The 24,776-nt window shown below is 49.6% G+C and overlaps 1 protein-coding gene across 1 annotated transcript in view; it reads left to right on the plus strand.

The window, feature by feature from the left end:
* The window catches only part of TXNDC16 (thioredoxin domain containing 16), a 39,288-nt gene extending 15,767 nt beyond the window's left edge, over window positions 1-23,521 (plus strand). The window contains exons 12-21 of the mRNA XM_009101608.4: window positions 491-632; window positions 1,330-1,479; window positions 1,955-2,014; window positions 8,322-8,490; window positions 8,813-8,949; window positions 13,337-13,421; window positions 17,709-17,847; window positions 18,370-18,530; window positions 20,351-20,541; window positions 21,516-23,521. Coding sequence (XP_009099856.2) covers window positions 491-632; window positions 1,330-1,479; window positions 1,955-2,014; window positions 8,322-8,490; window positions 8,813-8,949; window positions 13,337-13,421; window positions 17,709-17,847; window positions 18,370-18,530; window positions 20,351-20,541; window positions 21,516-21,802 — 1,521 coding nt within the window. The 3' untranslated portion in view covers window positions 21,803-23,521. The remainder of the gene's footprint in view (window positions 1-490; window positions 633-1,329; window positions 1,480-1,954; window positions 2,015-8,321; window positions 8,491-8,812; window positions 8,950-13,336; window positions 13,422-17,708; window positions 17,848-18,369; window positions 18,531-20,350; window positions 20,542-21,515) is intronic.
* Window positions 23,522-24,776: the final 1,255 nt, after the last annotated feature.

Here is a 24,776-nt window from a genome sequence, read left to right on the forward strand (position 1 = left end):
TTCTCCTGGCTGAGCTCCATGAGATAAAGGATTTTTTGAGCTGGTTTCCCAGGCTGTGATGGGCTCCTTGGACCCAGCCTGACCCCTCTAATGAGGGGACATCCAAGTGGCCCCTGTACTTCCCTGCACTCCTTCCTTGCTTGGCCACTGGGATTTTTCCTGCAGTGCTGGATCTGAGTTAAGTTGCTGGGAGATGGGGCTGGTGTTCACTTTCACCACAGGATCCCTCATAGCCACATTTACTTACATAGCCAATTTTCCTTACATTTTCAAGGAAACATCAGCCTGGAGTGAGAAAATCTCAAGCACAGGAGAAATTGAGATAAAGAAACATTACCTAGACATTCCCCTGTTTGGCAGCTTCAGGGAACTGTGACATATCCCAAAAATAAGGAGTTGGGAGATGGTTTCCATCAGCCTTGAGTCTGGTCTGCAGACAAAATAAGCAGAGGGAGATGTTGTGCTGCCACTGATTTATTGTTTTCCTCAGGGAATGCCAATTCAATATCTGGTCTTGGAAGACACTGATGAAGTTATAACCCTGGTGGAAGATAAGAACAAGGTGAAACAAATCCAGGAGGATGAGCAGGAGGAGGAGGAAGATGAAGATGAGAAAGAGAACAACAATCAAGGTGTGCAGTTAATCAAGTGAGAAGCTGATTGTCATCAGACAGAAGGTGCAATCAGCATCAGACATGGCAAAGCAATAGAGAACACTTGCAAACCATCACAGTCACTTCATGGTGGCCACAAAGTGGCTCTTTCATTCTCTGAGGTCACTGGAATATGACAGACAGGTCTGAGTTTTAGTGGAAACACCAGGGAGAAAAATCAGAGCTGTTAGAGGAACAGCTGCTGTGTGAGGGACAGGAATGTGCTTGGATGCTCCAAAGGCTGGGGGGGTTAAAGTGCCCCCAGCATTGTGTCCTCTACAAGCATCTGAAAATCATCCATCCCTTTGAAAGGGTTTGAGACATGTTTTTGTAAGAGCAGATCCAGACTTGCTTCCTCCAGGGAGAAAACTCTGGTTCCTACAATGCAGAATTGAAAATGAATTTGTTCTCTCTGCAAATCTGGGGGTGTTTTCTTAAAAAAAAAAGGGGGGCAGGATCCTAGAGGAGCTTAGAGTATTGTTCCAGTCAAGGGCAGAGCTGGTGTGAGATGGATTGAGGAATTTTGGGGGGGTTGTTTGTGTGGCTGGGCCTCCTCTCCCCACACAAGATTTCACTCACCCCACTGAGAGATTCTGGATTACAAAATCATGCCCTGGGGTGGCCCAGGGGGCTGAAGTTCCCCCTGCCCTGGACACACCTGTGGGTTTTCTTGCAGATATTCAGGATGACCAGGTGGTGGAAGCAGTTTCCAGGGACAAGAAGAGAGAGCTGCCCCTGGAGCAAATCCTTGTCCTGACAGAGGAGAACTTCCACTCTTCCCTCTCAGAGGCTGCCAGGACTGTGGTGGTGCTGTTTTATGCCAGCTGTGAGTATGAATTGTGGCCTGGCTGTCCCTTCTGTAACTTTGGGATGTTCTCTTTGCTTCCCATGATCCTGGAGACAAGTTTTGACCATTAATCCATGCCACATCCTGTCCCATGGGCAGAGATTAAATACAGTTAATTAAATAAAATTAATAACAATCAGATTAAATCAGTTCTTCCCATTGGCTGATAATACCAGCTATTAGTCTGATATTAAGAGATTTTAACCTTTATTTTATAAGAAAAAAGTGTGGGACAAGAGGGGAAATTAATTTAACATGGATTCATGGGCTGGCCTAGACACAGGCAGAGACATGAAGCATGAAGTTAAATTTTTCTTATTTATTTCAAATCTTCCAGAGTTTAAAGCACCCGAGGTTGCAGAGATTGCTAATGTGGCATTGTCAGGGAGCAGGGTGGGGCTGGCTGTCCCCTGGCTGTCCCTCAGGGCTGTGTTTCCCCTCTCCTGTGTTTCAGGGGAAGCTGTGTCCCTGGCAGTGCTGCGCTCTTACTCCGAGGTGGCCGCTCACCTGCAGGGTAAGGAACCTCAGGGCTCAGGGTTTCACCTGCTCCTCTTGGCAGGAGGAACCAACACATTGATGGCACCCCATTCCCTGGAATACACTCATTTTTCCTCCTCAGACTCCTAAGGAAAGTCATATCCACACCAGGTTGTTTAGGAACCTTTGTGTCTGATTTAGGGACCTTGCAGAGTCTCTGTCCCCAGAGAAAAAAACACAGGACAGGAGGAAATGGCCTCAAGATGCACCAGGAGAGGTTTAGGATAGATATTAGGAAAAATTTCTTCATGGAAAGGGTTGTCCAGCCCTGGCACAGCTGCTCAAGGCAGTGGTGGAGTCCTCATCCTTGGAGGGATTTAAAAGCCATGTGGATGTGGCACTTGGGGACATGGGACAATGGTGACAGTGCTGGGGGAACAGTTCGACTCAGTGATCTTAGAGAGCTTCTCCAAGCTAAACAATTCCATGATTTTATGATCCTGGAAACATTCAAGGCCAGGTTGGATTTGGCTTGAAGCAACGTGGCATAGTGAAAGTGTCCCTGTCCCTTCCAGTCCAAATGACTCTGGGATGCCATTTGCTGGGCACGGTGACTGCATGAGGGAGAATTTGGGAAGGGCCAGGGAGTGACACAGAGCAGCAAACAGCAGGAACTGTGACCTGGAACATGGAAATAGGGTCCTGTCCTGCCCAGGCCCAGGAGATACCCTACACATCAATGTGCTGGGTGGCACCTCAGCTCTGCTGGAAAGAGGAGCTGTGATTTTCCCTGGCTTTGGAGTAAATGGGACAGACAGATGGGCCAGGGCACAGGGCAGGACAATGTCACATTTGCAGGGATGGTGCCACCAGGGTTTGCAGTCTGGCTCAGCTGTGGGAATTCTCACTGGTGGCCACAGAACTCCATCAGTAACACAGGGATGGTGAACAATCAGCACTTAGAGTCAGCACATCAGGGAATCTGGGAACAAAGGCAGGAGGGAGGGATCCTTCAGCAGGGTCTGTGCAGTGTGAGCCCCACTTTCAGGCCTTCAACCCCATCCCACTGCTTTGTGGAGAGATGTGGGTTCTTACATGGGCTGAATCTCTTCCAGAGGTGCCTCTTTTCTCCCCTTGGCTGCAGGGGACACTGAGGTGGCTTCATCCCACTGTGGCACAGTGGGGAAGCCACATGGATGTGGGCAAGAGCTATTCCAGCACCTCTGGAGGTGGCTGGTGCCTTCTCCTGTATTTTTTCTCCATCAAGGCTCATTTTTCATGGTGCTGGCAGCCCCCTGGGACTGGGCACTGTGTCCTGCAGGATTCAGCACTGGGGACATGAATGGAGAGTACAGAGGACCCCACAGTTTTCTGGGAAGCAGCTGCAGTGGGAATTGCATACAAGAAGCTGTCCTGGGAATGCTGCAGGCAGTGCTGAGGTCTGGGGGAAAGCAGCTCTGCATTCATGGCCTGCATGAATTCATGAAGGGAAAGTCACCAGCAGCTTTGATCTGGACTGAAATCCCAGCAATAAACAGGAAGGGACAGGAGAGGTTGTTGTTGTGGGGTTGGTGGTGGTTTGGGGTTTCTTTTGGACTTCCCCAGCAGCCAGACCAGCTAAAGGAGCAGCACAGGAGGGTCTGTGGGTAAAACCCAGCCTCTTCCCAAGCCAGTGGCCAACCCTTGGTGGGTTCTGCAGGGCCAGGATTTCACCATGTGTGTTCTGAATCACTTGATAACAATCTCAGGGCAGGGAAGCAGCCACAGACAGATTCTCAGCACAGATCATGAACTGCCTGGGGTCAGGGCCTTTCCTCTGTGATCACTGAGGTCTCTCCAAAGACCACCAGGCCAGATGTGACCCTGTGGAATGACTCCAGTCTGCTTTCCCTGCCATGACCTGGGAGCAGACACAGAACAGCTGTGTTGGTGGATCTGGAGATCCTTTTTCCCTGCTGCTGAAGGAGCCTCAGGGAGCTGGAAAACCTCAGAGGATGCTGTTCCCTGGGCTCTCAGTGATGGCTGGAGCAGGAAGAAGACCTCAAGCTGTGCAGGACTGAGAACAGGACATGGGCTATGGCTTGGGGCACTCTCAGTTCTCCAGAAGCTCTGGTACTCCTGCCTGCTCTGGGGTGGAGCTTCCTTCCCAAGGGCTGGGAATCCACAGGCAGCTGTCTGAGGAGTGAATCACCCGTGCTGGAGGCACTTTCTGAGTTGCAGAAGCAGGTCCTGCTCCCCATGCCAATTCTTTGTGCAGAATGGCACTGAGAACAGGCCATGTGTGATCAAACACAAGAGAATGGAGGAGGCTGGAGACTGCAATGACCCCGTGAGTCATCCCATTCCAGATGCTCAGCAGATCCTCACCAAGTGAAGTTTCCAGCCCTCAAGTGTTTTCCATTTGTTGAGAGATCCAGTTTAGCAGGAGACAAAGAGGAGCATCTCTGCCTTGCTGAACTGAGCACGTTTTCTACCCTTGGAGCAAGAACTTCCCAGTCCCCCTGGGGCTCACTGCTGCACCTCTGCTTTGCTTTTGGGAGATGGGAATTTTTGGAAGCAGCAGGGTTAAGAGCAGAGGATGTGAAGGTGAGACAGTGCTGAGCATTCCTTGAGTGGGTTATTGGCTTTTTTTTTTGCAAAGAAAAGAGGAAATCAGTATCTAAGAAGAGCATATTGTGATGAAAAATGGTTCTGCTTCCCTCCTCTGTGCTCCTGGGGTCTTCTTGACCAGGGACTTACAAAGACAAGGTGAAATTGTAGCTCAAAGGCAGGAAGATCAGCTGAATGATTTATCAATTTGTATCCATGGAGCCTAACGCTGGAGTGAGAATTTCAGGGTTCATTGTGTGATGTTTTAGGTGTAGATGTTCCCATTCTGCATTGGATTCTTCCTCTTGAAGTGCAGCACTTTGTACATAACTTCTCTTTCATGTTGTAGCCGTTGGACCAGCTCTTCAAGTGAGCTGGCTTTTTAATACAATCATGGAATTGTTTAGGTTGGAAAAGCCTTCCAAGATCACCAAGACCAACCATTCCCCCCAGCACAGCCAAGGCCACCACTGTTCCATGTCCCCAAGTGCCACAATCCACACAGCTTTTAAAACCTTACAGGGATGGGATTTAAAATGTCCTGGGCAGCTGTGCCAGGGCTGGACAGCCCTTTCCATGAAGGAATTTTCCCTGATATCCAGCCTAAACCTCCCCTGGCCCAGCCTGAGGCTGTTCCCTCTCCTCCTGTCCCTGTTCCCTGGAGCACAGCCCGACCCCCCCGGCTGTCCCCTCCTGGCAGGAGCTGTGCAGAGCCACAAGGTCCCCCTGAGCCTCCTTTGCTTCAGGCTGAGCCCCTTCCCAGCTCCCTCAGCCTCTCCTGGTGCTCCAGACCCTTCCCCATCTCCATTCCTTTCCCTGAACACTCTTGAGCACCATGCCAGTCCTGCCTTCCAAATAATTCTAAGTTCAAATGATTATAAGTTCAAGGGATTGCTGATTTTTCTAGTTCCCTGTGGCATTGATGGTTTGTCTTGTCCTGGTTTTCTAAGACCTCTAGGACAGAGGTTCTTGCTGTTGCTGGGTTCAGTAGCACCTAAAACCACCGGGAGGATTTTGTGTTCCTCTTTCACCTTTCCTCCCACTCATCAGTGACCACAGGGCTGGACAGTCCTTTGCTGAGTTACTCAGTTCCTGAAAGTTCTGCTTGTCCAGTCATTAATGAAGTGGTGCAGGTTGGGGTGGGAGAGGGACCATCCTGTACCAGATGTTTTTCAGGCCAGATTGGGCCCTTCAGAGCACATGGTAGATAATTCCCTGAGCTAATATCCAAATATCAAAATTCATCTTTGAAAAAGCTTCAAGCAGCCTCACAACTCGATTTTAGCAGGACATCAAAGCCCCATTTCCATGGAATTATTTTCCAGAGTTGGGCAAGACACAAGATGATGTGGTAAGAGATGATGAGAACCAGCTATACTGGCTCAGAGGTGTGAAGTAAATCTGAGGTCAGGCTTTCAGTTTGAGATCTTCTTGCAGAGTCTGGGAATGACACAAACCATTTCTGCTCTCGTGGAGTGTTTTGACAATTGTTGCCTGAGTGGATTTGCAGGCCCTTCACTTTTTCTGCACAAGAGTTTGACACGAGGCAGAACAGCAAACTCCTGATGTGAGCTGCAGTGCAGAACCTGAAATGAAGGTTGCAGAAAATGGTCCTGTGGGAGGCCAAGGGTACAGGGAGAAGGAGGAGAAACTCGTGCTGAGGTCACCTCTGCCTTCACCCCCATCTACAAAAATCCTCATGGAATCCCAGAAGGGTTTGAGTTGGGAGGGACCTTAAATCACCATCTCATTCCACCTCTACCATGGGAAGGGACACCTTCCACTATCCCAGGCTGCTCCCAGCCCTGTCCAGCCTGGCCTGGAACCCTCCCAGGGGTTAGGGGGTCCACAACTCCTCTGCACAACATTTGTGCAACACTCAGCTGTGCTCAGTTCTCAGGAACTTGTTTCAATATTTGGTCAGCCCTGCCCACCTTGGCGTGGGCTGCTGCTTGAGCCTGCCCAGTGCTCCCAGTGCCCCTCAGAGCACCCCTGACGTTGTTGGATTTTATTGTTTCTCTCTCACTGGTGATTCCCAGGCCAAACTTGGTTGGGTTTTTCCTCAGGAGGAAAATCTTTCAAACTGCTCCAGATTTGCTTAAACCATTCCAAAAACATGTTTCCCAGGCTGCCTTGCTGGGCTCTGCAGAGGTTTCACCAGAACAGAAGAACTTAATTTTCTTCCCATGGGCTGCAGATGCTGTTGAGTGTCCATCCCTTTCCTGCTTCTCCTCATGGAATGCTGCTGTCCTTACACTTTGCCCTTCAAATTGCTTTCTGCCCCTCTAGGCTTGAGATCAAAACCAGATTGGATGTGTTTTATTCCATCAGCCAGGCCTTTAATGAAAATAGTGATCAGAATCAGAGCCAGGACAGGGAGAGAAGAAAGCTTGGCTGGTTTCTCTTGAGAAACTCTCATCATCTGCCCCAAGCCGGGTTTCTGGAGGATTCTTTGCCATGGTCTGCCTCCATGTGTGTACTTGTCTCTAGGGTTTATCCCATCTTTCCCAGGCAGCTTTTGAGTCTTGTTCAAAGAAGGATTTGGGGAAGGAATGAAGATTTCTGAGATTGGGCATGGACAACTGCACACTGGTCAAGGCCCTGAGGCAGCTCAGGTGAGGCTGGAAGCCAAGGGAAGGGAGGGAGTGAAGCTGCTCAGGATTTAGGTCAGGCCTAACATGGACCAACAGCAGCCTGTGCTGGGCTTCACCCAGCTCAAAGATGCAAGAAAGGCTGATAAGGTGCCTGGAAGTGTTCCAGGCCAAGCTGGACAGGGCTTGGAGCAACCTGGGATGGTGGAAGGTGTCCCTGCCATGGCAGGAGGTGGAATGAGATGAACTTTAAGGTCCCTTCCCACCCAAACATTCTGTGACTCCATGATTCTTTGCTGAAGGAAAGGCTGGAGTTGCACAAATCTTGGGCTCATAGAGAGCACTCTAGAACCAACTTTTCATTTGCTTCACTTCTTACCAACCTCTTGAGTTTCTTGGGTTGGTGAGACCCATAAAAAGCCTTTTTAGGACATTTCCCAGGACCCACAGTTGGACTGACTGCTCTGTAATTCCCAAGTGCTCTTCCTTTCCCACTCCCTTATTGTGAGATGCCTTTCTTGAGGTCCTACTGGTGTCTGCTCATGGCTTGGGTGGGATGACAGAAAATCCTGACTTGGAAGGGATCCACAAGGATCATCAAGCCCAACTCCTGGCTCTCAGCACAGCCCCAAGAATCCCACCCTGTTCCTGAGGGCAGTGGATGGGACATCTCTCTTCCATCCCCTTTAACTGGTCCATGTGCATTTGGAATCATGCTTGAGGTAGAACAGAGATTTTCCAATATTGAACAGCTTAATAAATGCAAATACCTCAGCTGCATCCTCCATCATGCCAAGCTTTATCTTCCCTCTTTCCTGGAAGTGAGTGCCTGCATTATTTCTTTCTCTTGGCCTCATTCCTAAGGTATTTCCAATACCTTTCCCTACTGCCTTTTAAGCTCCTGGACAGTTGTCTCAGGATTTTGTGGTGTTGCTTGGAGTTACCAGTCAGATGTGAATGTTTTGGGGAATGAATGATTTCCAGAGGGAAGTGGGCTGTATTCAAAGGGATTTGTTGGTTTTGGGGCTGGATTTTGATAGATTTCTGCCAGCATTAATACAAATATAGACAATAATATCCACTGAGCTAATAAAAAGCTCTATTTTCCAACCAATTGATTGTTGTTTTTTCATATCATTCATGAGTATTTCTTTTCCACTCTAGGAACCCCAGGGGTTTTGCTGTCCCGGGTGAACTGCTGGGACTGGACTGGCCTTTGCTCCCAGGAGAATGTCACCCAGTTCCCCACCATCAGGATTTACCAGGAGGGACAGCAGTCAGTGACATATGGTGGCATGTGGGGAACTGAAGAGCTGAGCAGCTTCATCCTGCTGTGAGTGACAAATCCCCAGTGGGACATCTGCCACATCTTCTGTCACCATCCCTGTCTTTTTGCTGGAATTCCTTCTCTGCTATTTTTAGTGGGGATCCCAAGGCTCTCAGTTTGGCTCAGGCTGTTTTCTCTTTGCTGTCACCAGCTCCAGCAGCTCTCTGATGATAATTATCACCATGCCAAATGATAATTTTGGTCTCTAATGAGGTGTCACACTTGTCCCATTGTGATGGGGCCTTGTTGGGTTGAGGTTGCCCTGTTGTCTCTTCATCCCAAAAGCAGAAAAAACAACAGCCCAGGTTCTTTCTCTGCCTTTCCACAGGAGCCAAGTTTCCTGCCCCCTGAAGCTGGCCACCATGGATGAAGCAGAAGGATATTTAAGAGGGGAGTTTCCATCTGAGCTCTCATCCCTCCACCACCCCTCACTCCTGGGAGTTTTTAGCTCAGCCACCAGCGAAGGTTTGTTGGGATTGGTGGGTTAAGCACTCTCCAGCTTCAGTCCTGGTGGGACAGGGCTGCTTCCAGCTGCTGGAAGTTCACAACACAACACCTGGCACTGCCTTTTCCAGTTGTACAGTGAGAGGGTAGCAGGTGGTTCCAGGGCTGGGATTTCAGATCCATACCCTGGCTCAGAGCACATTCAGCTGCCAGGGGGGTTTGCTACACCCACTGTGGAGTAGAAACTTCCTCATCCTGTTGTCCCTGTTGTCCCTCTTGTCCCTGACCCTGAAGAGTTTGGCTCTGTCCTCTTTATGAGTCCCTTCAAAGTAGTTGTAGGCTGGCACTAAATTCACTTTAAGCCTCTGGTTTAGCCAAGATCCATCAGCCTCTTCCTGGAGCCCATGTGCAACTTGTCCCAGCATATTTTTCCTTAAAAAAAGGGAGAGATCCACTCCTGGATCTTGCTGGCTTCTCCTGAAGAAGCAGTAGCCCCAGTTCTTGTAACACACAATCCAAAACCTTTATTTTTTTTAAGAACAGAACAGCAATAAGATAAAATAGAAGCTTCGTGCAACTCCATGAAATCCACTCATGGGTTTTGGAATAGATGGACACAGAAATACAATGTGTTACCAGGGGAGAGGGAATAAAGCCAGTCTGGAGAGAGAACATCAGGCAAATCACAGAATCTTGGAATGGTTTGGGTGGGAAGGGACCTTAAATCTCATCCCATTCCACCCCTGCCGTGGCAGGGACACCTCCCACCATCCCAGGCTGCTCCAAGCCCTGTCCAGCCTGGCCTGGGGCACTTCCAGGGATCCAGGGGCAGCCACAGCTGCTCTGTGCCAGGGCCTCACAGTTGGGAGCTGAGATCTTCCAAGCCCACAGACTCTCAGTTGCCAGCTTCCCCTGGGAATTGCTGCCTTAAAAATAGGAGAACTTCCTGATCTTGCTTAAGATCAAACTTTCAGACTATTTTTCATTTTAGAGCTCCCTTGTGCCTCTAAACTTTGGTTTAATGCAAACCAAGCTACTTTCTCATGTGAGAGGGTCTAGAGGGAAGAGGTAAGAACAAGACAGGATGCCTGGAACCAACCAGAAAACACTTGGGCTGTGTTCCCTGAGCCAGCTGAGAGCCAAATCTCTGCCTTCCTCTGGAGATCTAATCTGGCAAATACAGCAGGAAACCCTACTGATCCCAAAAAACCTTTAATCCATCCCAGAGAAGCTGTGGCTGCCCCTGAATGTGTCCAAGGCCAGGTTGGACAGGGCTTGGAGCACCCTGGGATGGTGGAAAATGTCCCTGCCCATGGCAGGGGTTTGGAACTGGGTGAGCTTTTGGGTCCCATCCAACCCAAACCATTCTGGGGTTCTACAGAGAAGTTGTTCATTTCCTTCCATGCAGACAAGAACCTTGGGGGTTTCCAGACAGCTTTTGTGGATCCTGCAGGATTGCCTCTTCCCTCAGGACACATCTGCAGTCCAGAATGGCATCCTCAGCCTGGGGTAACTCAGCCACTGGGAGATGAAATTTGGGATGTCTTCTCCACCCACTTGCTGAGAGTGCTGGAGCTGTGATGCAGAACAGCCTGAGGGAGCAGGAATCTAGAGCCAGCTGTTCTGGCACCTAACCAGCCTGAAGTCAGGAGAACCACATTGTTCCTCTTACCAACCTGCAGATTTATCTGGAATTCCCAGGCATTTTCTCATGGCAGAATTCCTGCTCTAACCCCGAGCAGCAGTGAGTGAGGTCAGTGTCATTTCTGCTGAACTGAACCACAGCAATGAGATGTCCTGCTAAAAACATCCTGGATGTTTTCCAACCCTTAGCATCAGGACTATGTTAAGAAGCCCTTTGTGGGGTCTGAGCTAAAAGAGGCTTGGTGGAAAAATCCTAAATCAAATTTACTAGGAAGAGGTGAATGTATTATGAGGTTTTCCTGGAAACTCAGAGAACTTTTAAGACAGAAATTTGGTTTTGATGCAGAAACTGGAAACATCTTAAGAAGTAAAACTGTCCTAAACCCTAACCCAGGAATATTTGAAAATATTGAAATATTTGAAAATATTTTAAAATATCCCTGAGCTCTGGTGCCTCACAGGGCTTGGCAGCACCAGTGAGGAAGGCAGGAGAGATGCAGCAGGAGCTGCTGTGCTGGAGAGCACACTCAGAAGATGCCTCCTTCCAGAGGGATAAAGGTGGGGCTCAGATCCTGCTTCCCAAAATTCTGCAGGGATTTTAGACCCTTCCTCATCAGGCAGCTTGAGCCCTTCTTGTTCCCAAAGCAGTGAAGTTGTGCTTGTGCAATTCAGGGCAGCTGGGATTTTAGCTCAAGGATTGTGCTGCAGAGCATGGTCAGCCCCCTCAGGGAATTAAAATTGTGCTTTCAGGGGGGACTGATTTCCTAGGAAATAATTAAATTTTTTTTTGGAAGTGCTTCCTGTCTGCAGTGGAGCTGTATGAATTTGAGGGGGTTTTGGGTACAAAGCAAAGAACCTGGAGAAATATGGGCTGGTGTGGGGCTCTGGGTCTAGGACAGCCAGAAATAGGGAATAATTTGGAAGTGTGATGGGGAGGGAGGATCTCATCAGGTCCTGGAATAAGCCTGGTGTTGCTGGAGGTTGTCCTGACTTAGGAGGGAATTCCTGCAGCCAGGGCTGACCCAGGGCAGCACATCAAGACAATTTCATATCTCAAGTGAGGATTTAAAGCTTGGTGGAGGAACTAGGGATGGAAACTTGTCTTTCAGCACTGATAAAATCAAGTAACCAAACACCAGAAGAGCTGGAAAGCAACATCCAAGAATGGTTTCTCTGTAGCAGCTGGAAAAAGGGGCTTTGGACAATGGCCTGGAGTGACAGGACACAGGGAATGGCTTCCCACTGCCAGAGGGCAGGGATGGATGGGATACTGGGAAGGAATTGTTCCCTGGGAGGCCCTGGCAGAGGGTGCCCAGAGCAGCTGTGGCTGTCCTTGGATCCCTGGCAGTGCCCAAGTCCAGGCTGGGACACCCTGGGACAGTGGGAGGTGTCCCTGCCCATGGAAGGGGTGGCACTGGCTGATCTTTAATGTCCCTTCCATCCCAAACCATTCAGAGATTCTGTGATAATCACTGAGCCCTCAATGAGCCAATCCTTAAGGAACTCTTCCATTTGAAAAGGAAAACAGTTTAAATGAAAGTTTTTGGGCCACATGGGAAACAGTGGAAAATACAGCTTTGAGTGTAGCTGCAAAACAGGAATCAAAGAACCAAAAAGTCACCAACTGAGAGGCAGCTCCATCTATTGAGCTCTGAGTCACTGCTTCCAGGAGCTTGGGCTGGCCTGCTGTGCTGTGAAGGTCCTGAGGAGCAGTCACTGGTGTGATGACAGCAATTTATGTCATGGCTGTGTCTGAGATACCCCCTAAATTCTCAGGAAAAACCTGGCTTCTCCAAAAAGTGAGATTTCTCCCTCTCCTTGGGTCAGAAGAGCTGGTTTTGTTGCTTTCAGTTGCTCAGTGCAAAGGAAGAAGGGGTGGTGGTGTTGAAATCCTCCCTGTTCTCACCCCACCTTTGGCAGCAGCTGTCTGGAGCTCTGATCTCTGCATTTCACAAGCTCCCCACCATGCCTTGCCTGTTCCCACAAAGCTTGGCTTTCCCTGGATCCACTGAAACCACAGCCAGGCTGGACAAGGCTTGGAGCAGCCTGGTCTGATGGAAGGTGTCCCTACCCATGGCAGGGGGTGGAGCAAGATGAGCTTAAGGTCTTTTCCAACCTAAATCATTCTGGAATTCTGTGAAATTGGAGGCTTTTTATAAGGGAATAAAGCAGCTCTGCAGTCAGCTTTGTTTTGGAGCTGTGCTCTCAGTCTCAGCTTTGATCAAGAGAGCCCAGCCTGGTTTTTCCTTATCCTGCAACAGCCCCAGTCTGCTGGGAAGAGCTGGATAAACCAAGAGACACTTGAGGGAAAGGTTGGTTTATCTCCAGGCTCTTAGCCCTACTCCAGTAAAGCAACCATCCATCATTTCTCAAAGGTCACTGGGATTTGTAAGATTTCTGTTTAGAGTTATAATTGGTCTCCTGTTTCCAAGAACACTTACAGACTCTTAGACCTTAAAGACATTTCATTTTCCAGCAGTGCCTCTGTCCTGCAGATCCTGGAGGCTCGGTGCTGGTGGCTGAAGGGCAAACATTGTTCTCATAATGGGAATTTTCCCCTAATCCTTGCTCTCTGCCTGCTCCTCCTCCCACAGCCTGCAGCCCTGAGCTGCAGTAATTTCTTGGGAGCCTCTAATCCTGGTTTAATTCCTGAAAATCTGCTCTGGCAGGATGTTATGTGTGCAGACATCAATCAGGTTTCCAGGAAAAAACCTCAACACCTCTGTTTGTATTGTTTATTCTTGTTTCTTTGTCTTTCTTGCAGCCAGGGAAGCTTTTGAAGAGGCAGGAAACATCCTAAGTGGCCAAGTAAGGATGGGGATGTATTTTGAAGATGATGCCTTGGCTTTGTAAGTAGTTTCTCTTTTTCTTCGGGAAAAATTCAAGCTGATCTGCACTTAGTGAAAGGCAGTGCCTGGGGCAAGTGTCACTGTGCTGAGGGACAGCTACAAGTGACTTTTTCCTGCAGGGAGACGGCTCAGGACTCATCCAAAAGGAATTGTCACCTTGGCTCTGCCACTGGTTCTCAGCCTGTCCATGGTCACCTTCCTGCTGTTCATATTCACTTTCATTTCCAGTCCTTCAGCCCCCATGGATGTGGTTGTGTTCCTCACACAAACAGGAGCAAACCCTTCTGAAAATAAAAAACAGGCTGGAAAAATGACACCATCAGTGTGTGAGGGAGGAAAAAATGATGGATAGCCACTGCAGTGCTTTCCCTTGCTCTGGTGGTTGCCCCCAGTTGCCAAGAACAGGCAGAAGAGAAGCTGCTTGTGACTACTTGGGCTTGAAGGGGAGTGGACATTGAGTCTGGGTGCTGGAAAAGGCTTTGGAAGCTGGGAAATAAATGTTGTCTTGCCATGGAGCTGCATTCCTGCTGGAATTGCTTCCCTGACTTGAAGCCAGGTGGGAGTTAATGGGATCTTACTGTGTCATTAGGACTCCAGCAAGGGACAAAGTCCTCTGGGTTGGAGTGTGAGAGGTGCTTCAGTGCCTAGAAATGCAGCTGGATCCAGGGGGAATCTCCAGCTTGCCCTGGCATCTCATTTCCAACAGGAATTACTTAGCAAGGCAGAGTTAAAAATCTCAGGAGGTCCTTGGCCTGTTTTCCAGGTGTGGGTTTAACAGCCTGCAGTGCAGCAGGAAATTATTTTTCATTAGTTCCTCAGAGGTGTGATGCATTCCTGATGACACACTGGCATTTTTGTGGTGAGCACGGAGAATAAAAATGCAAATACCTTGGGAATACATTTCTATTAACCAAACTGCTCCAGGCATCAGTGAATACTTCTCTTTCCTGAGGATTTCAGCCCAGCTGATAGAAGGAAAAAAAAAAAAAAGCAGAGGACAGGGTGATCTCAAGGTACCAGCAGAAGAAGCCTTTGTTCTCTCAGAGCTGACAAATGCAAGAATCCCCCTCCCTGCTCCTGGAGTCTGCAGCCTGCTCCTGTTTAGCTGGAATATTTAGTGCAGTTTATATTGATAGTCCTTCTGCCAAATTTGGATTTTGGCTGTGATTTGTGGGTGAAGCTACTGTAGCTGATGGACTTCTCAACTGTAAGCAGAAAGTAAACACTTACAGGAATTCCTTATGCAAGAGCCAGGCTCACTTCCCTCTTCAGAAAATGAAAAGCCATTCTTGAGCTCAGTGCTCAAGGAGAAAATATTTATGGCTCCCAGGTCACAGAAAGCTGATTGCTCTTTTGTGCATCCTGTAGACCTTTTCCAGAGTAAAAAGGGCTGCAGGATACACAAAGGCTGTTGTGGGCAAAGCTGTTTGCTCAGCAGGCACCTGCTGGGCTGGTCACTAATGAAGGGGAAAAAGGCATGAGGAAGAAATGCTTTGCATGAGGTCCTTATTGTCAGAGATTCCTGCCAAGTATTTGTTTGCAGATGGTTTTGATTGAAATGCAAGACTTGTGTTACCCACTCAATGGTCCTGCTGTATAAATAGAAAGCTGTGGTGAGCAACAGCAGAACCCCTCAGTAGCAGGAAGAGGAGAAGGCATTTCAGGACAGAGTGTAGCTGGGGAATTTGGTGATTTTCTGGAAGTCTATAAGACATTTCCCTATAGAATCATAGAGTAGAACCCCAGAATGGTTTAGACTGGAAGAAATCTTAAAGCCCATCCAGTTCCATCCCCTGCCATGGGCAGGGACACCTTCCACTGTCCCAGGTTGCTCCAAGCCCTGTCCAGCCTGGCCTTGGACACTTCCAGGGATGGGGCAGCTTCTCTGGAATCCTCTTCCAGTGCCTCTCCCCCTCACAGATGCTTATCAAAGGCTGCTGAACAAGGTGATGTATTTTAGATACAGAGAACAAGAATCCTCACTCCTCTGAGCCATGACCAAGCCAAAGAATCTCTGTAAAACCCACAGAAGTTTAGTAAGTTTAGCATCCCTGAATTAAATATTTTTTAGGGTTTTGCCAGACTTAATCAACTGTAAATGCATCAGCTCACAGTGAGGTTTGCAGTGGTTGTGTTAGTCCCAGAGAGATAAATGCTGTGATGGAGGATGGGAGAGGCCTCCATAAGAGTTGGACATCATGGAGATGAATTATCTGCAGTTCCCTTCACTTGTTGTGTCATTGATGACCTGGAGAAACTCCTTCCTGGGAGGGTGGGCAGGCCCTGCACAGCGTGCCCAGAGAAGCTGCCCCTGGATCCCTGGAAGTGTCCAAGGCCAGGTTGGACAGGGCTTGGAGCAGCCTGGGACAGTGGGAGGGGAGTGGAAGTGGCTGAGCTTTGGGGTCCCTTCCAACCCAAACCATTCTGGGATTCTTTGGTGTCACAGCCTTTGAAAAATTGCCAGGAGCCTTTGAAAAATGAACCAGACACGACCCCAAAATCTGCAGAGGCAGCTGATTTCCCCTGTCACACCCTTCCTCTGGGTAGTGCCATCTGGAGCCTCCAGAAGTTCCTCAAACTTCTAGAAAATTGCTGTCCTGGCTTGGTGTCCCCCCTGCCCGTTCGTTGCTCAGACTTCTCCTATTTTTGCTTTTCCCACTTTCTCAGCTTTTCTTTGAGTACCTTAATCCCTCTTATCAGAAAAGAATTGTGGGACAAAGGATCATCTGACTACTCCACCAAAAGTGGGTGGGTGCAGCCTGTGTGTGTTGCTCCAATGTGGGGCTTGGACTTCACCAGCATTTTTGGGTTTCTTCACTGAGACAAAACCTGGATCTCCTGGAGGTTGTTTTGTGTGAGTTGTGCCCCTTGGATGGAATCTGAGAGCTCTGTTTGCCTTGGCTGGGGAGGCAGAGAGAAGCCCTGGGTGGGTTTTTGCATCACCCAGCCATAGTGTGAACATGAAGGAGAAGTAGGAATAAATTCCCAGAATCCCAGAATGGTTTGAGTTGGAAGGGACCTTAAAGCTCATCCCATTCCACCCCATGCCATAGGCAGGGGCACCTTCCACTGTCCCAGCGTGCTCCAAGCCCTGTTCAACCTGGCCTGGGACACTTCCAGGAATGGGACATGTCTCCAGGAGGATGCCAGCTCTGTGTGCAGCATATTTGGGGTTGTCTGAGTTTGGAAAGCCAGGTGTCTGCTAAGGAAGGCAGGAGCCTCCCCTGAAATGGAAAATGTAAACCCCCTCCCTCCAAATTGCTATAAATTTGACATTAAGGGGCTCTCAGGCAAAAATATGGAAGCAGGAATAACAGTTCTTTAACAGGGAAGAAAAATTAAAAGATAAAATGTGCCATTCACATTCCCTGAAATAATCTCTTTGCCCAGGATTTTTCTCCTGGGAAGCTGAGAAGCCCCAGAAAAAAAAAAACCAATTCTGATCTCATTTGCTTCTCCTGTGTTTTGCTCATGTGGAATGTGTTTGGAGATTGTTCACCCACAGGTGATTGTTCCATTGCATTCTGCTGGGAGTTGTTTTCACTCTTTGGCCAATCAGGGCCAGGCTGTGCCGGGGCTCTGGAGAGAGTCAGGAGTTTTCATTATTATCTTTTTAGCATTGAGTACATATCCTTTCTGTATTCCTTAGCATAATATAGTATTCTTTAATATAATATAGTATTATAAAGTAATAAATGAGCCTTCTGAGAACATGGAGTCAGATTCATCATTCCTGCCTTAGGGCAGATTCCCAGCAAATACAATAATAAAATAAAAAATGCAGTGAACTAAACCAAACCCTGGCAGAGCCAGAGCACAGCCTGACACCCTGTGGGTCAGGGGCTGGCAGCAGTGCCACTGGAATTGTGGCTCAGCCCTCCTGCAGTGCCAGGGCTGGTTCTGCTGGAGCAGGGATCCTGGAGAAGGGTGCAGTCTCCTCTGAAGGGCCAGGGGCAGAGGCAGCTGCTGCTCCTCTGGGAAATCCAGTGCAGAAGCCGTGCTGGTGTTCCAGGATCTCCAGATTCTATCCGGGTAGGAATGCTTGGCTCCTCCCCCTGGGCTCACATCTCCCATGGGATGCTGCAGCTCTTATCAGCCATGCAGGGACATTCCATGGGCTGTTATCAGCAGGGGTCTGCCTGAGGGAGGAGAGGGTGTGGGAGAGATAAGGAAAAACTGCCCAATGGACAGGAGACAGCTGCCACACAGATGGCAAATAAAAACCATCTTGCCTTGCAATGTGGGACAGGGTGTGTCCTAACCCCTGTGCCCATCCCTGTGTTTCAGATCCCAGAAATACTCTGTGTCCCCCCCTGCCCTCCTCCTGGCCCGGAGCAGCGGCCAGAGCGTGGAAGGCATCGCTCTGTCTGAACACAGCGTGCAGGACATGGTGCAGATGATCAGATATCAACTGCTGGACATTTTTGTGAGTAAAAATAAAATCTAAATGTCCTTTTTCCATTGCAGTCATTTGCAGAGCCCTGATTATAGCGTAGAGCTCTGTGGAATGGTCATGTCCACTTGTTATTTTTATCGTGCCGAGTTTGTTTTTAAATTTTATGGCTTGGAGCAGAGAGGCAGAAAAGAAATCTGCTCTTTGCTGTGTGGTCTTGGAGCAGGAGACCCTGGAGTTGAGGGACTGGCCTCACAGTCACTCACCTGCTCGTTGTCTCAGTAATTATTGGGTCTATTCCCAGGGCTTTTTCCATGTGCCTTCTGGAGCCTCTGCCTGCTCTGCTCACATCCCCATCTCCAAGCTCACAGCTGCTCCCACAGACTTGGTGCACTTGGGTTGGACAAAGATATCTCCAAGTGCACCAAAATCCCAGCCCTCTTCCTGCTTCCCACATTCCACTCAGACACTGCAGCCTTGCTTAGCAGAAATTGGAGTTTTCTCCTGTTTTCTCCTCCCAATAACCCCCAATTTCTTGTTTGTGTCATCCTGCAGCCAGAAATCACCGTGCCAAATCTGCCCCAGTACTTGCAGCTGGGAAAGCCCTTCCTCATCCTGTTCAGTGCTGGTGACATCAGTCAGGTGGAAAGCAAGGAAATGCTGAAGCTGGCAAAAAGAAGACCGCAGAAGACATTTGTGGTTTGCTGGTTGAACCTGTGAGTGTTTGAAAATCTCTTCTTTCCATTAACTCGCTCTGAGCCTTGCAGAAAAAAACCCCTGAGGCTGCAATTGCTGAGAACACAAGCTGGTAATGTGAATATTTGGTCTGAAATCATCAGAAACTGGAGGTCAAACCATTGAGCAATGGTTCACTCAGTGTTCTGGGCAACTGTAAAAATTGCCTGACAAAGTAAAATTAGTAAATATTTAATTGATTGCAGAAATCGTTTTCAATAGAGGAAAATGTTCTCTAGTGCTTGTAGTAGCTTGACCCTGGGGCTGGTGTTATTTGCATTATTGTTGGGATGGAATGAAGTGCATATGGGAAGAAAAAAAAATGGAAATTTGCCCTCCTGGAATGTCTTATGGTTATTTTCCACCAGCAATTAGAGGGAATGACTGGTCATTGACTGGGGAAAGAAAATTTTCACAAGAAGGTTCAACCAGAAGCCCCATAAATTAAACTTAAAAAATATTCAAGCATCAAAATTAATTTAACACCTAAGGAAGAGAAGATTGTAGGAAAGGGGATTTCTTTTTTTTTTTTTTTAAATCCTCCTCTTCTTAGTTGCATTTTGAATTTTTGGCCTCTGATTGTTGTGCCCAAGCCCAGAGAAACTTCAGTGGCTTAATCATAAGTTGCTTTGAAGTCTGGGGAGCGCCGTCCAGCGTGGGCTGGAGTTTAGCTGAGGGGAAAATGCACATGTGCTCAGGGAGAAGGGGATTGGGCTGCCAGTAATGCACCAGAAATCAGAGCCCTGGAACTTCCCCACCTACACATCTGCCTTTGCTCCGTGCTGAGACACAAAAAGCCTTCCTGTGCCAGAGCAGAATGGCACTGCCACAAACCAGGGCAGAACCCCAGGAGGGTTTGGGGTGGAAGGGACCTTAAATCATCTCATTCCAACCCCTGCCATGGGGGCTTGGAATTATTATAACCTTCCACTATCCAAGATATCCCATCCAACCTGGCCTTGGACACATCCAGGGATCCAGGGGCAGCCACAGCTGCTCTGGGCACCCTGTGCCAGGGCCTTTCCACCTTCCCAGCCAGGAATTCCTTCCCAATATCCCATCCATCTCTGCCTTCTGGCAGTGGGAAGCCATTCCCTGTGTCCTGTCACTTCATGTCCTTGTCAAAAGTCCCTCATCCTAGAAAGAGGCCCTCATTCCCAGGGCAAGAGCCAGCTCAGACCTGAAGCCTTAAAATAGTGTTGGAATGTCTCAGCACCTCTTGGGCTTGCTGTCCCTCTGGCTCAGTGTCCTGTTTTCACTCTCTGTGTGTCACCTGAGGAATTTGCCTTTCCATCCCTGTAGAGCTGCAGTGGCAGCAGCTGGCCTGGAAGGAGCTGGCAGCTGTCCCTGCAGACAGGGCCTGACCCTGGGGGGCTGCAGGACCTGTCCCACTCTTGTCCACCCTCTCCTTAGAAGCTTAAGGTGGAAAACATCTCCCACCTTCCTACAGACTTTGTCCTGCTCAAGGATTTCTTCACACATCCAGGCTGTTGTCTGCTCTCTCTCCAGTGGATCCTAACAGGTTCCTTGAGCACCAGGCTTATTTACAGTGCTTAGAGTCACAGAATCCTGGAATGGTTTGGGTTGGAAGGGACCTGAAAGCCCATCCTTGGCCAGGGACACCTTCCCAAGTCCCAGGTTGCTCCAAGCCCTGTCCAGCCTGGCTTTGAATACTTCCAGGGATGATGCTTCTGCAGTCCCACCAAACTGTGCTTTGCTGCATGTGACCCAAATGCTTCGGTGGTTTTATTGCCTCTCAGTCCTGTTGTGCTGCCAAACCTGAATCTCCTCTTCCCAACAGGAAGAAGACTCCAGTAGGATATGGGATCCTGAGGACATACTTCTCCACCATTCCTCCCTTGCCCCTTCTCCTCTGGGTGAACCTCCATGCTGGGGGTCAGGTGTTCAAGTTCCCCTCAGAGCAGTCCATCACTGAGATGAACATCTTGTTGTGGCTGGAGAAGCTCCAAGCAGGACTGGAGATTCCCAGCAGTAAGTGGACACAGGTTTACAACGTTCCCAGGCACACACTGTGAGCTCCAGTGTGTTTATGAGATGATTCTACGTGCAATAAATTGTCTGCCCTGGAATTTAACGATGGAAAAAGCAGCTCTGCTTGTTAGAGCTGCAGAAGTACAAATAGTCCAGCCAAGAGAGAATGCCCACACTCACAAGTTTGCTTTGGGACTGTTTAATGCTCAGAGCCAAACGTGGATAGTTTGGAATTGACATCTTTTCCCTGTGATAATCCCCAAATCTGGCTGTGTTTTCCCATTCCCAACCACAGCTTGCTAATAAAAAAACCTCCCAGCTCCCAATTGACAGTGTAAGAAGTAGCTGCTCTTCAGGCACCTTCCTGCATTTCTTTTTGGATGGGAAAGGCTGAGGGAGCTGGTGTTTTACTGGAGGCTTTAGGACATAAAGGGTTGGCTTGTGCTGTGAAGATTTCACTGCATCCCTCCTGTCTTGCTCAGCCTGATGAGGCTCTGGAGGAAACCAGCATGGATCTGACTTCCTCAAGAGAGCTGGAGAGGGACTGGGGACAAGGGATGGAGGGACAGGACACAGGGAATGGCTTCCACTGCCAGAGGGCAGGGATGGAAGGGATATTGGGAAGGAATTCCAGACTGTGAGGGTGGGCAGGCCCTGGCACAGGGTGCCCAGAGCAGCTGTGGCTGCCCCTGGATCCCTGGAAGTGCCCAAAGCCAGGTTGGACAGGGCTTGGAGCAGCCTGGGACAGTGGGAGGTGTCCCTGCTGTGGCAGGGGTTGGAATGAGATGATCTTTAGGGTCCCTTCCAACCCAGATTGTTCTGTGGTTCTGTGATCTTTCAGAAAAGATTTTTAATTTTGTACTCATTAGAATGATGGGGGGGGAAAGCCATAATATCTCAGAAAGGGAAATATCCAGGGAAGTGGGAGGGACACAACTCTTCACCTTCTAACTGGGGCTGTTTTTGCTGCTCAGGTACCTTGTCTGAGGAAGACTGGAAGCCACCACTCCCTGCTTATGACTTCCTGCAGATGATGGAGCCATCCGTGCCTGAGCTGTCCCCTCACCCCGGGGACACCCCAGCACAGCACCCACCCAAAAACCCCGGAGGGGACACTGCTGGAGGGGACAGTGCCACCCGGGAGGAGCCATCCCAGGAGAGCACGGCAGAGGAAGGTGGTGCCCCTGGGAGGGGCCTGCGGGGGACGGCCCCGAGGCTGGCAGCGAGGGACAAGCAGGGCAAGAGGCACAGTGAGCTCTGAGAGCTGGGCTGGGGAAAGGTGTGGCACTGCCCTGGAAAACCTGGCACTGTCCCAGCCTTTTCTCCAAGGAGAGAAGAGGTTTTAGCTGTCAAGGAATGGTGAAAGGAAAGGCCACTCCCTGCTGCTGAGTGCTGGGGGTTTTTGATCCCAGGGAGGTGTTTGTACATCCCACTTGTTGTTCCCTGGCTGCTCTGAGGAGCTCATCAAGCAACAAGCTACACTGGAAAAGACAATTCAGCCCTGCTCTGTAGATTCCCCAAGTCTCAGAGTCACTTCAGTTGCCCCTGAGCAGGAAGGGGTGAGTGAATCCAAGATAAAAAGCCCATTTCTCTCCTCCCTGGTTGCAGGAGAAGCTTTACTGATGTTTGACAGAAAATCCTGCAATTCCATCTGCACTGGAACCGTGTGCATCCAGCATTCCACCACTCCAGGGCTGCTCCAACCAGCCCCAGTTGTGTTTACACCTGACTTGTGACCTGAATTTGTGAGCATGTTCATCCTCCCAGGGTGAGAAGAGGAGGATCTGGTCAAAGCAGATTTATTCCAGAAGCCAGAGCTCAGGTCACACAGCAATCCTGAATAGCCGGGACAAAACTCTGCCAGCAAATCCCAAGGGTGGGCAGGTTGGGAGATGGCTTTCCTCACTGCTGGCATTTTCTTGGTCACAAGCCCAGGGGCTATTTGCAGCCTCCATTTGTCTTTGCTCTTGGTGACAACAGCAAGGTTGGTGCCTCCTGAGCTGGGAATGGTGCAGGGAGCGAGGTCTGTGGAAAGCTGAGTGCTCTGGAAGAGGGGAGGGAGATGAAGGGCAAGGCTGGACTTTTCCAAGGTGGGATGGAGTTGCTTCACATCCAAAACTTAAGTGGGGAGATGCAAAAGCTGGGGAAGTGGATTTCCAGCCTCTGCACACCTCCTGGAGAAGAAATGGCAGGAGGTTGAAAGCAGATGGTCTAGGATTCCATGATCATCCCACTCCCTTCAATGAACTTGATCTCCCTTCCACAGCACTGCTGAGATGTGCTGGGACAGTCAGATCCTCTTCCTACTCCTTAAGGCTCTGAAATTACTGGGAAGAGGGAAAAAAATCCTGGTAAGGGACTGCTGAGAGCATTGCAAACTCAGTATTTCTCATCCTGCGAGCAGCACACGTGGCTGTGGCTCTTTTGAAATACCCAGAAATAGATTATTAGTCCTGGGCTGTCCTGGAAGGCCTTAATTGAGAGTGACCATTTTTGGACTGAGTGACAGGCTTTGAGCCAAAATGTATGTATTTAAAGGAATAAACTGCAGCCTGCTGATCAAAGGCATGATTCCCAAGGGAAGGGTGTGAGCAGATCCTTCGTGTGTTCCCGTCATTCCTCTCTGCTCCTTGAGGTCCTCACGCTGCTGAATTCCATGAACTGAACATTGCTCATTTCCCATGCTGGCCCTGATCATCAGCATCCAATCCCAGAATGGGTTGGGTTGGAAGGGACCTTAATTCTCATCCCACCCCTGTCATGGCAGGGACACCTTCCACTGTCCCAGGCTGCTCCAAACCCCATCTAGCCTGGCCTTGGGCACTTCCAGGGATCCAGGGGCAGCCACAGCTTCTCTGGGCATCCTGTGCCAGGGCCTGCCCACCCTCCCAGCCAGGAATTCCTTCCCATTATCCCATCTAACCCTGCCCTCTGGCAGTTTGAAGTGCAATAATTGGATTTTCATTGCATCTTAAATAAACTCCATCTCCATTAGGCTCCTCTGCATCTTTTGGGTGGTGGGAGCAGGGGGTCTGGGGCAGGTACCCTTCATCAGCAGCAGGATCCTTTCCTTCCCCAGGGTTTCTGAGGAGCATTCCCACATCCCTGCTCTTATCCACGTGTCCTTTTCCAGGCACAGCCCTTCTCGGCTGCAGGGCTGGGGCAGGAGTTGTCAGCAGGGGTCAGTGCCACATCTCTGTTGGGGCTTTGCAAATCCCGGCCTCTCCCAGTGCTGCTGGAGTGTCACCAGCAGCTTCCCAGAGGGATCCTGTGGGGATGCTGCTGCTGAGGGGCCGAGCCTGGATAGTCCCAGCTTGCTGGCTTCATCCCCAGCATCAGCAGGGGGATCCAGCAGCTCCAGCCTCCCAGGCTGGGCTGAGTCCTGAGCCGAGTCACCTTGCAGGTGCCAGCACAGAGACTTGGGAAGGGAAGTGCTTATCCATGTCCCATCACTGCCAGAATCCAGCTGGACTGCCAGCTCTGGTTTTGCCAGCTCTGGATGTAGGTCATCATGCTCCTGGACCACATCAGCTGGCTTGGAGTTTATTGGGGTTTTATTTCTCAATTCAAAATGTCTTTTCCACTGTGTAGCTCAAACAGGCACTTGGGGAAATCCATGGAGGCAGAAATGTGCCAGGTTTTGTGTGGGCAGGGGGAAAGTGTTAGGGATACTGAGGGCAGTTTGATGGGGGTCTGCATGCCAAAATTTCCTCATCCACCAGAGGAAATGCTCCAGCACTTGGCTGTTTCCAACAACTCCAGTTGTGGGGGCAGAGCAGAGTGGAAAGAAACACTCTGAGGGTGTTTATGGAATCAGAGCCACAGAGTGTTTTGGGCTGAAAGGGACCTTTAAAGGGCATCCAGTCCAACCCTGCCATGGGCAGGGACACCTTCCACTGGACAAGGTTGCTCTGATTCCCATCCAGCATGGCCTGGAATTACAGCCTTGGGTGAGAAGTGAGGCAGAGGAGGCAGAGCTCGGGGGGCAGCTTTGAGGGACAGTGATTTCCTCTGGAGTGGGGTCTGTCCTATGCCAGGAGGCTGGAGGAGAGGGGTCTGTCCTATCCCAGGAGGCAAGAGGAGCAGGATCTGTCCTGCACACAGAGGCTGGAGGGGCAGAATCTCTCCTCCACACAGAAGCCAGCAGGGTCTTCCTGCTCATCAACCTCCCTGTGTCAAAGCTGCTGCTCAAGTGAGGTGAGATCAGCAGGGACACTGATGTTATCAGCTCCCTC

The sequence above is a fragment of the Serinus canaria genome, chromosome 5 (genome assembly GCF_022539315.1).
Source record: "Serinus canaria isolate serCan28SL12 chromosome 5, serCan2020, whole genome shotgun sequence".
NCBI lineage: Eukaryota > Metazoa > Chordata > Aves > Passeriformes > Fringillidae > Serinus > Serinus canaria.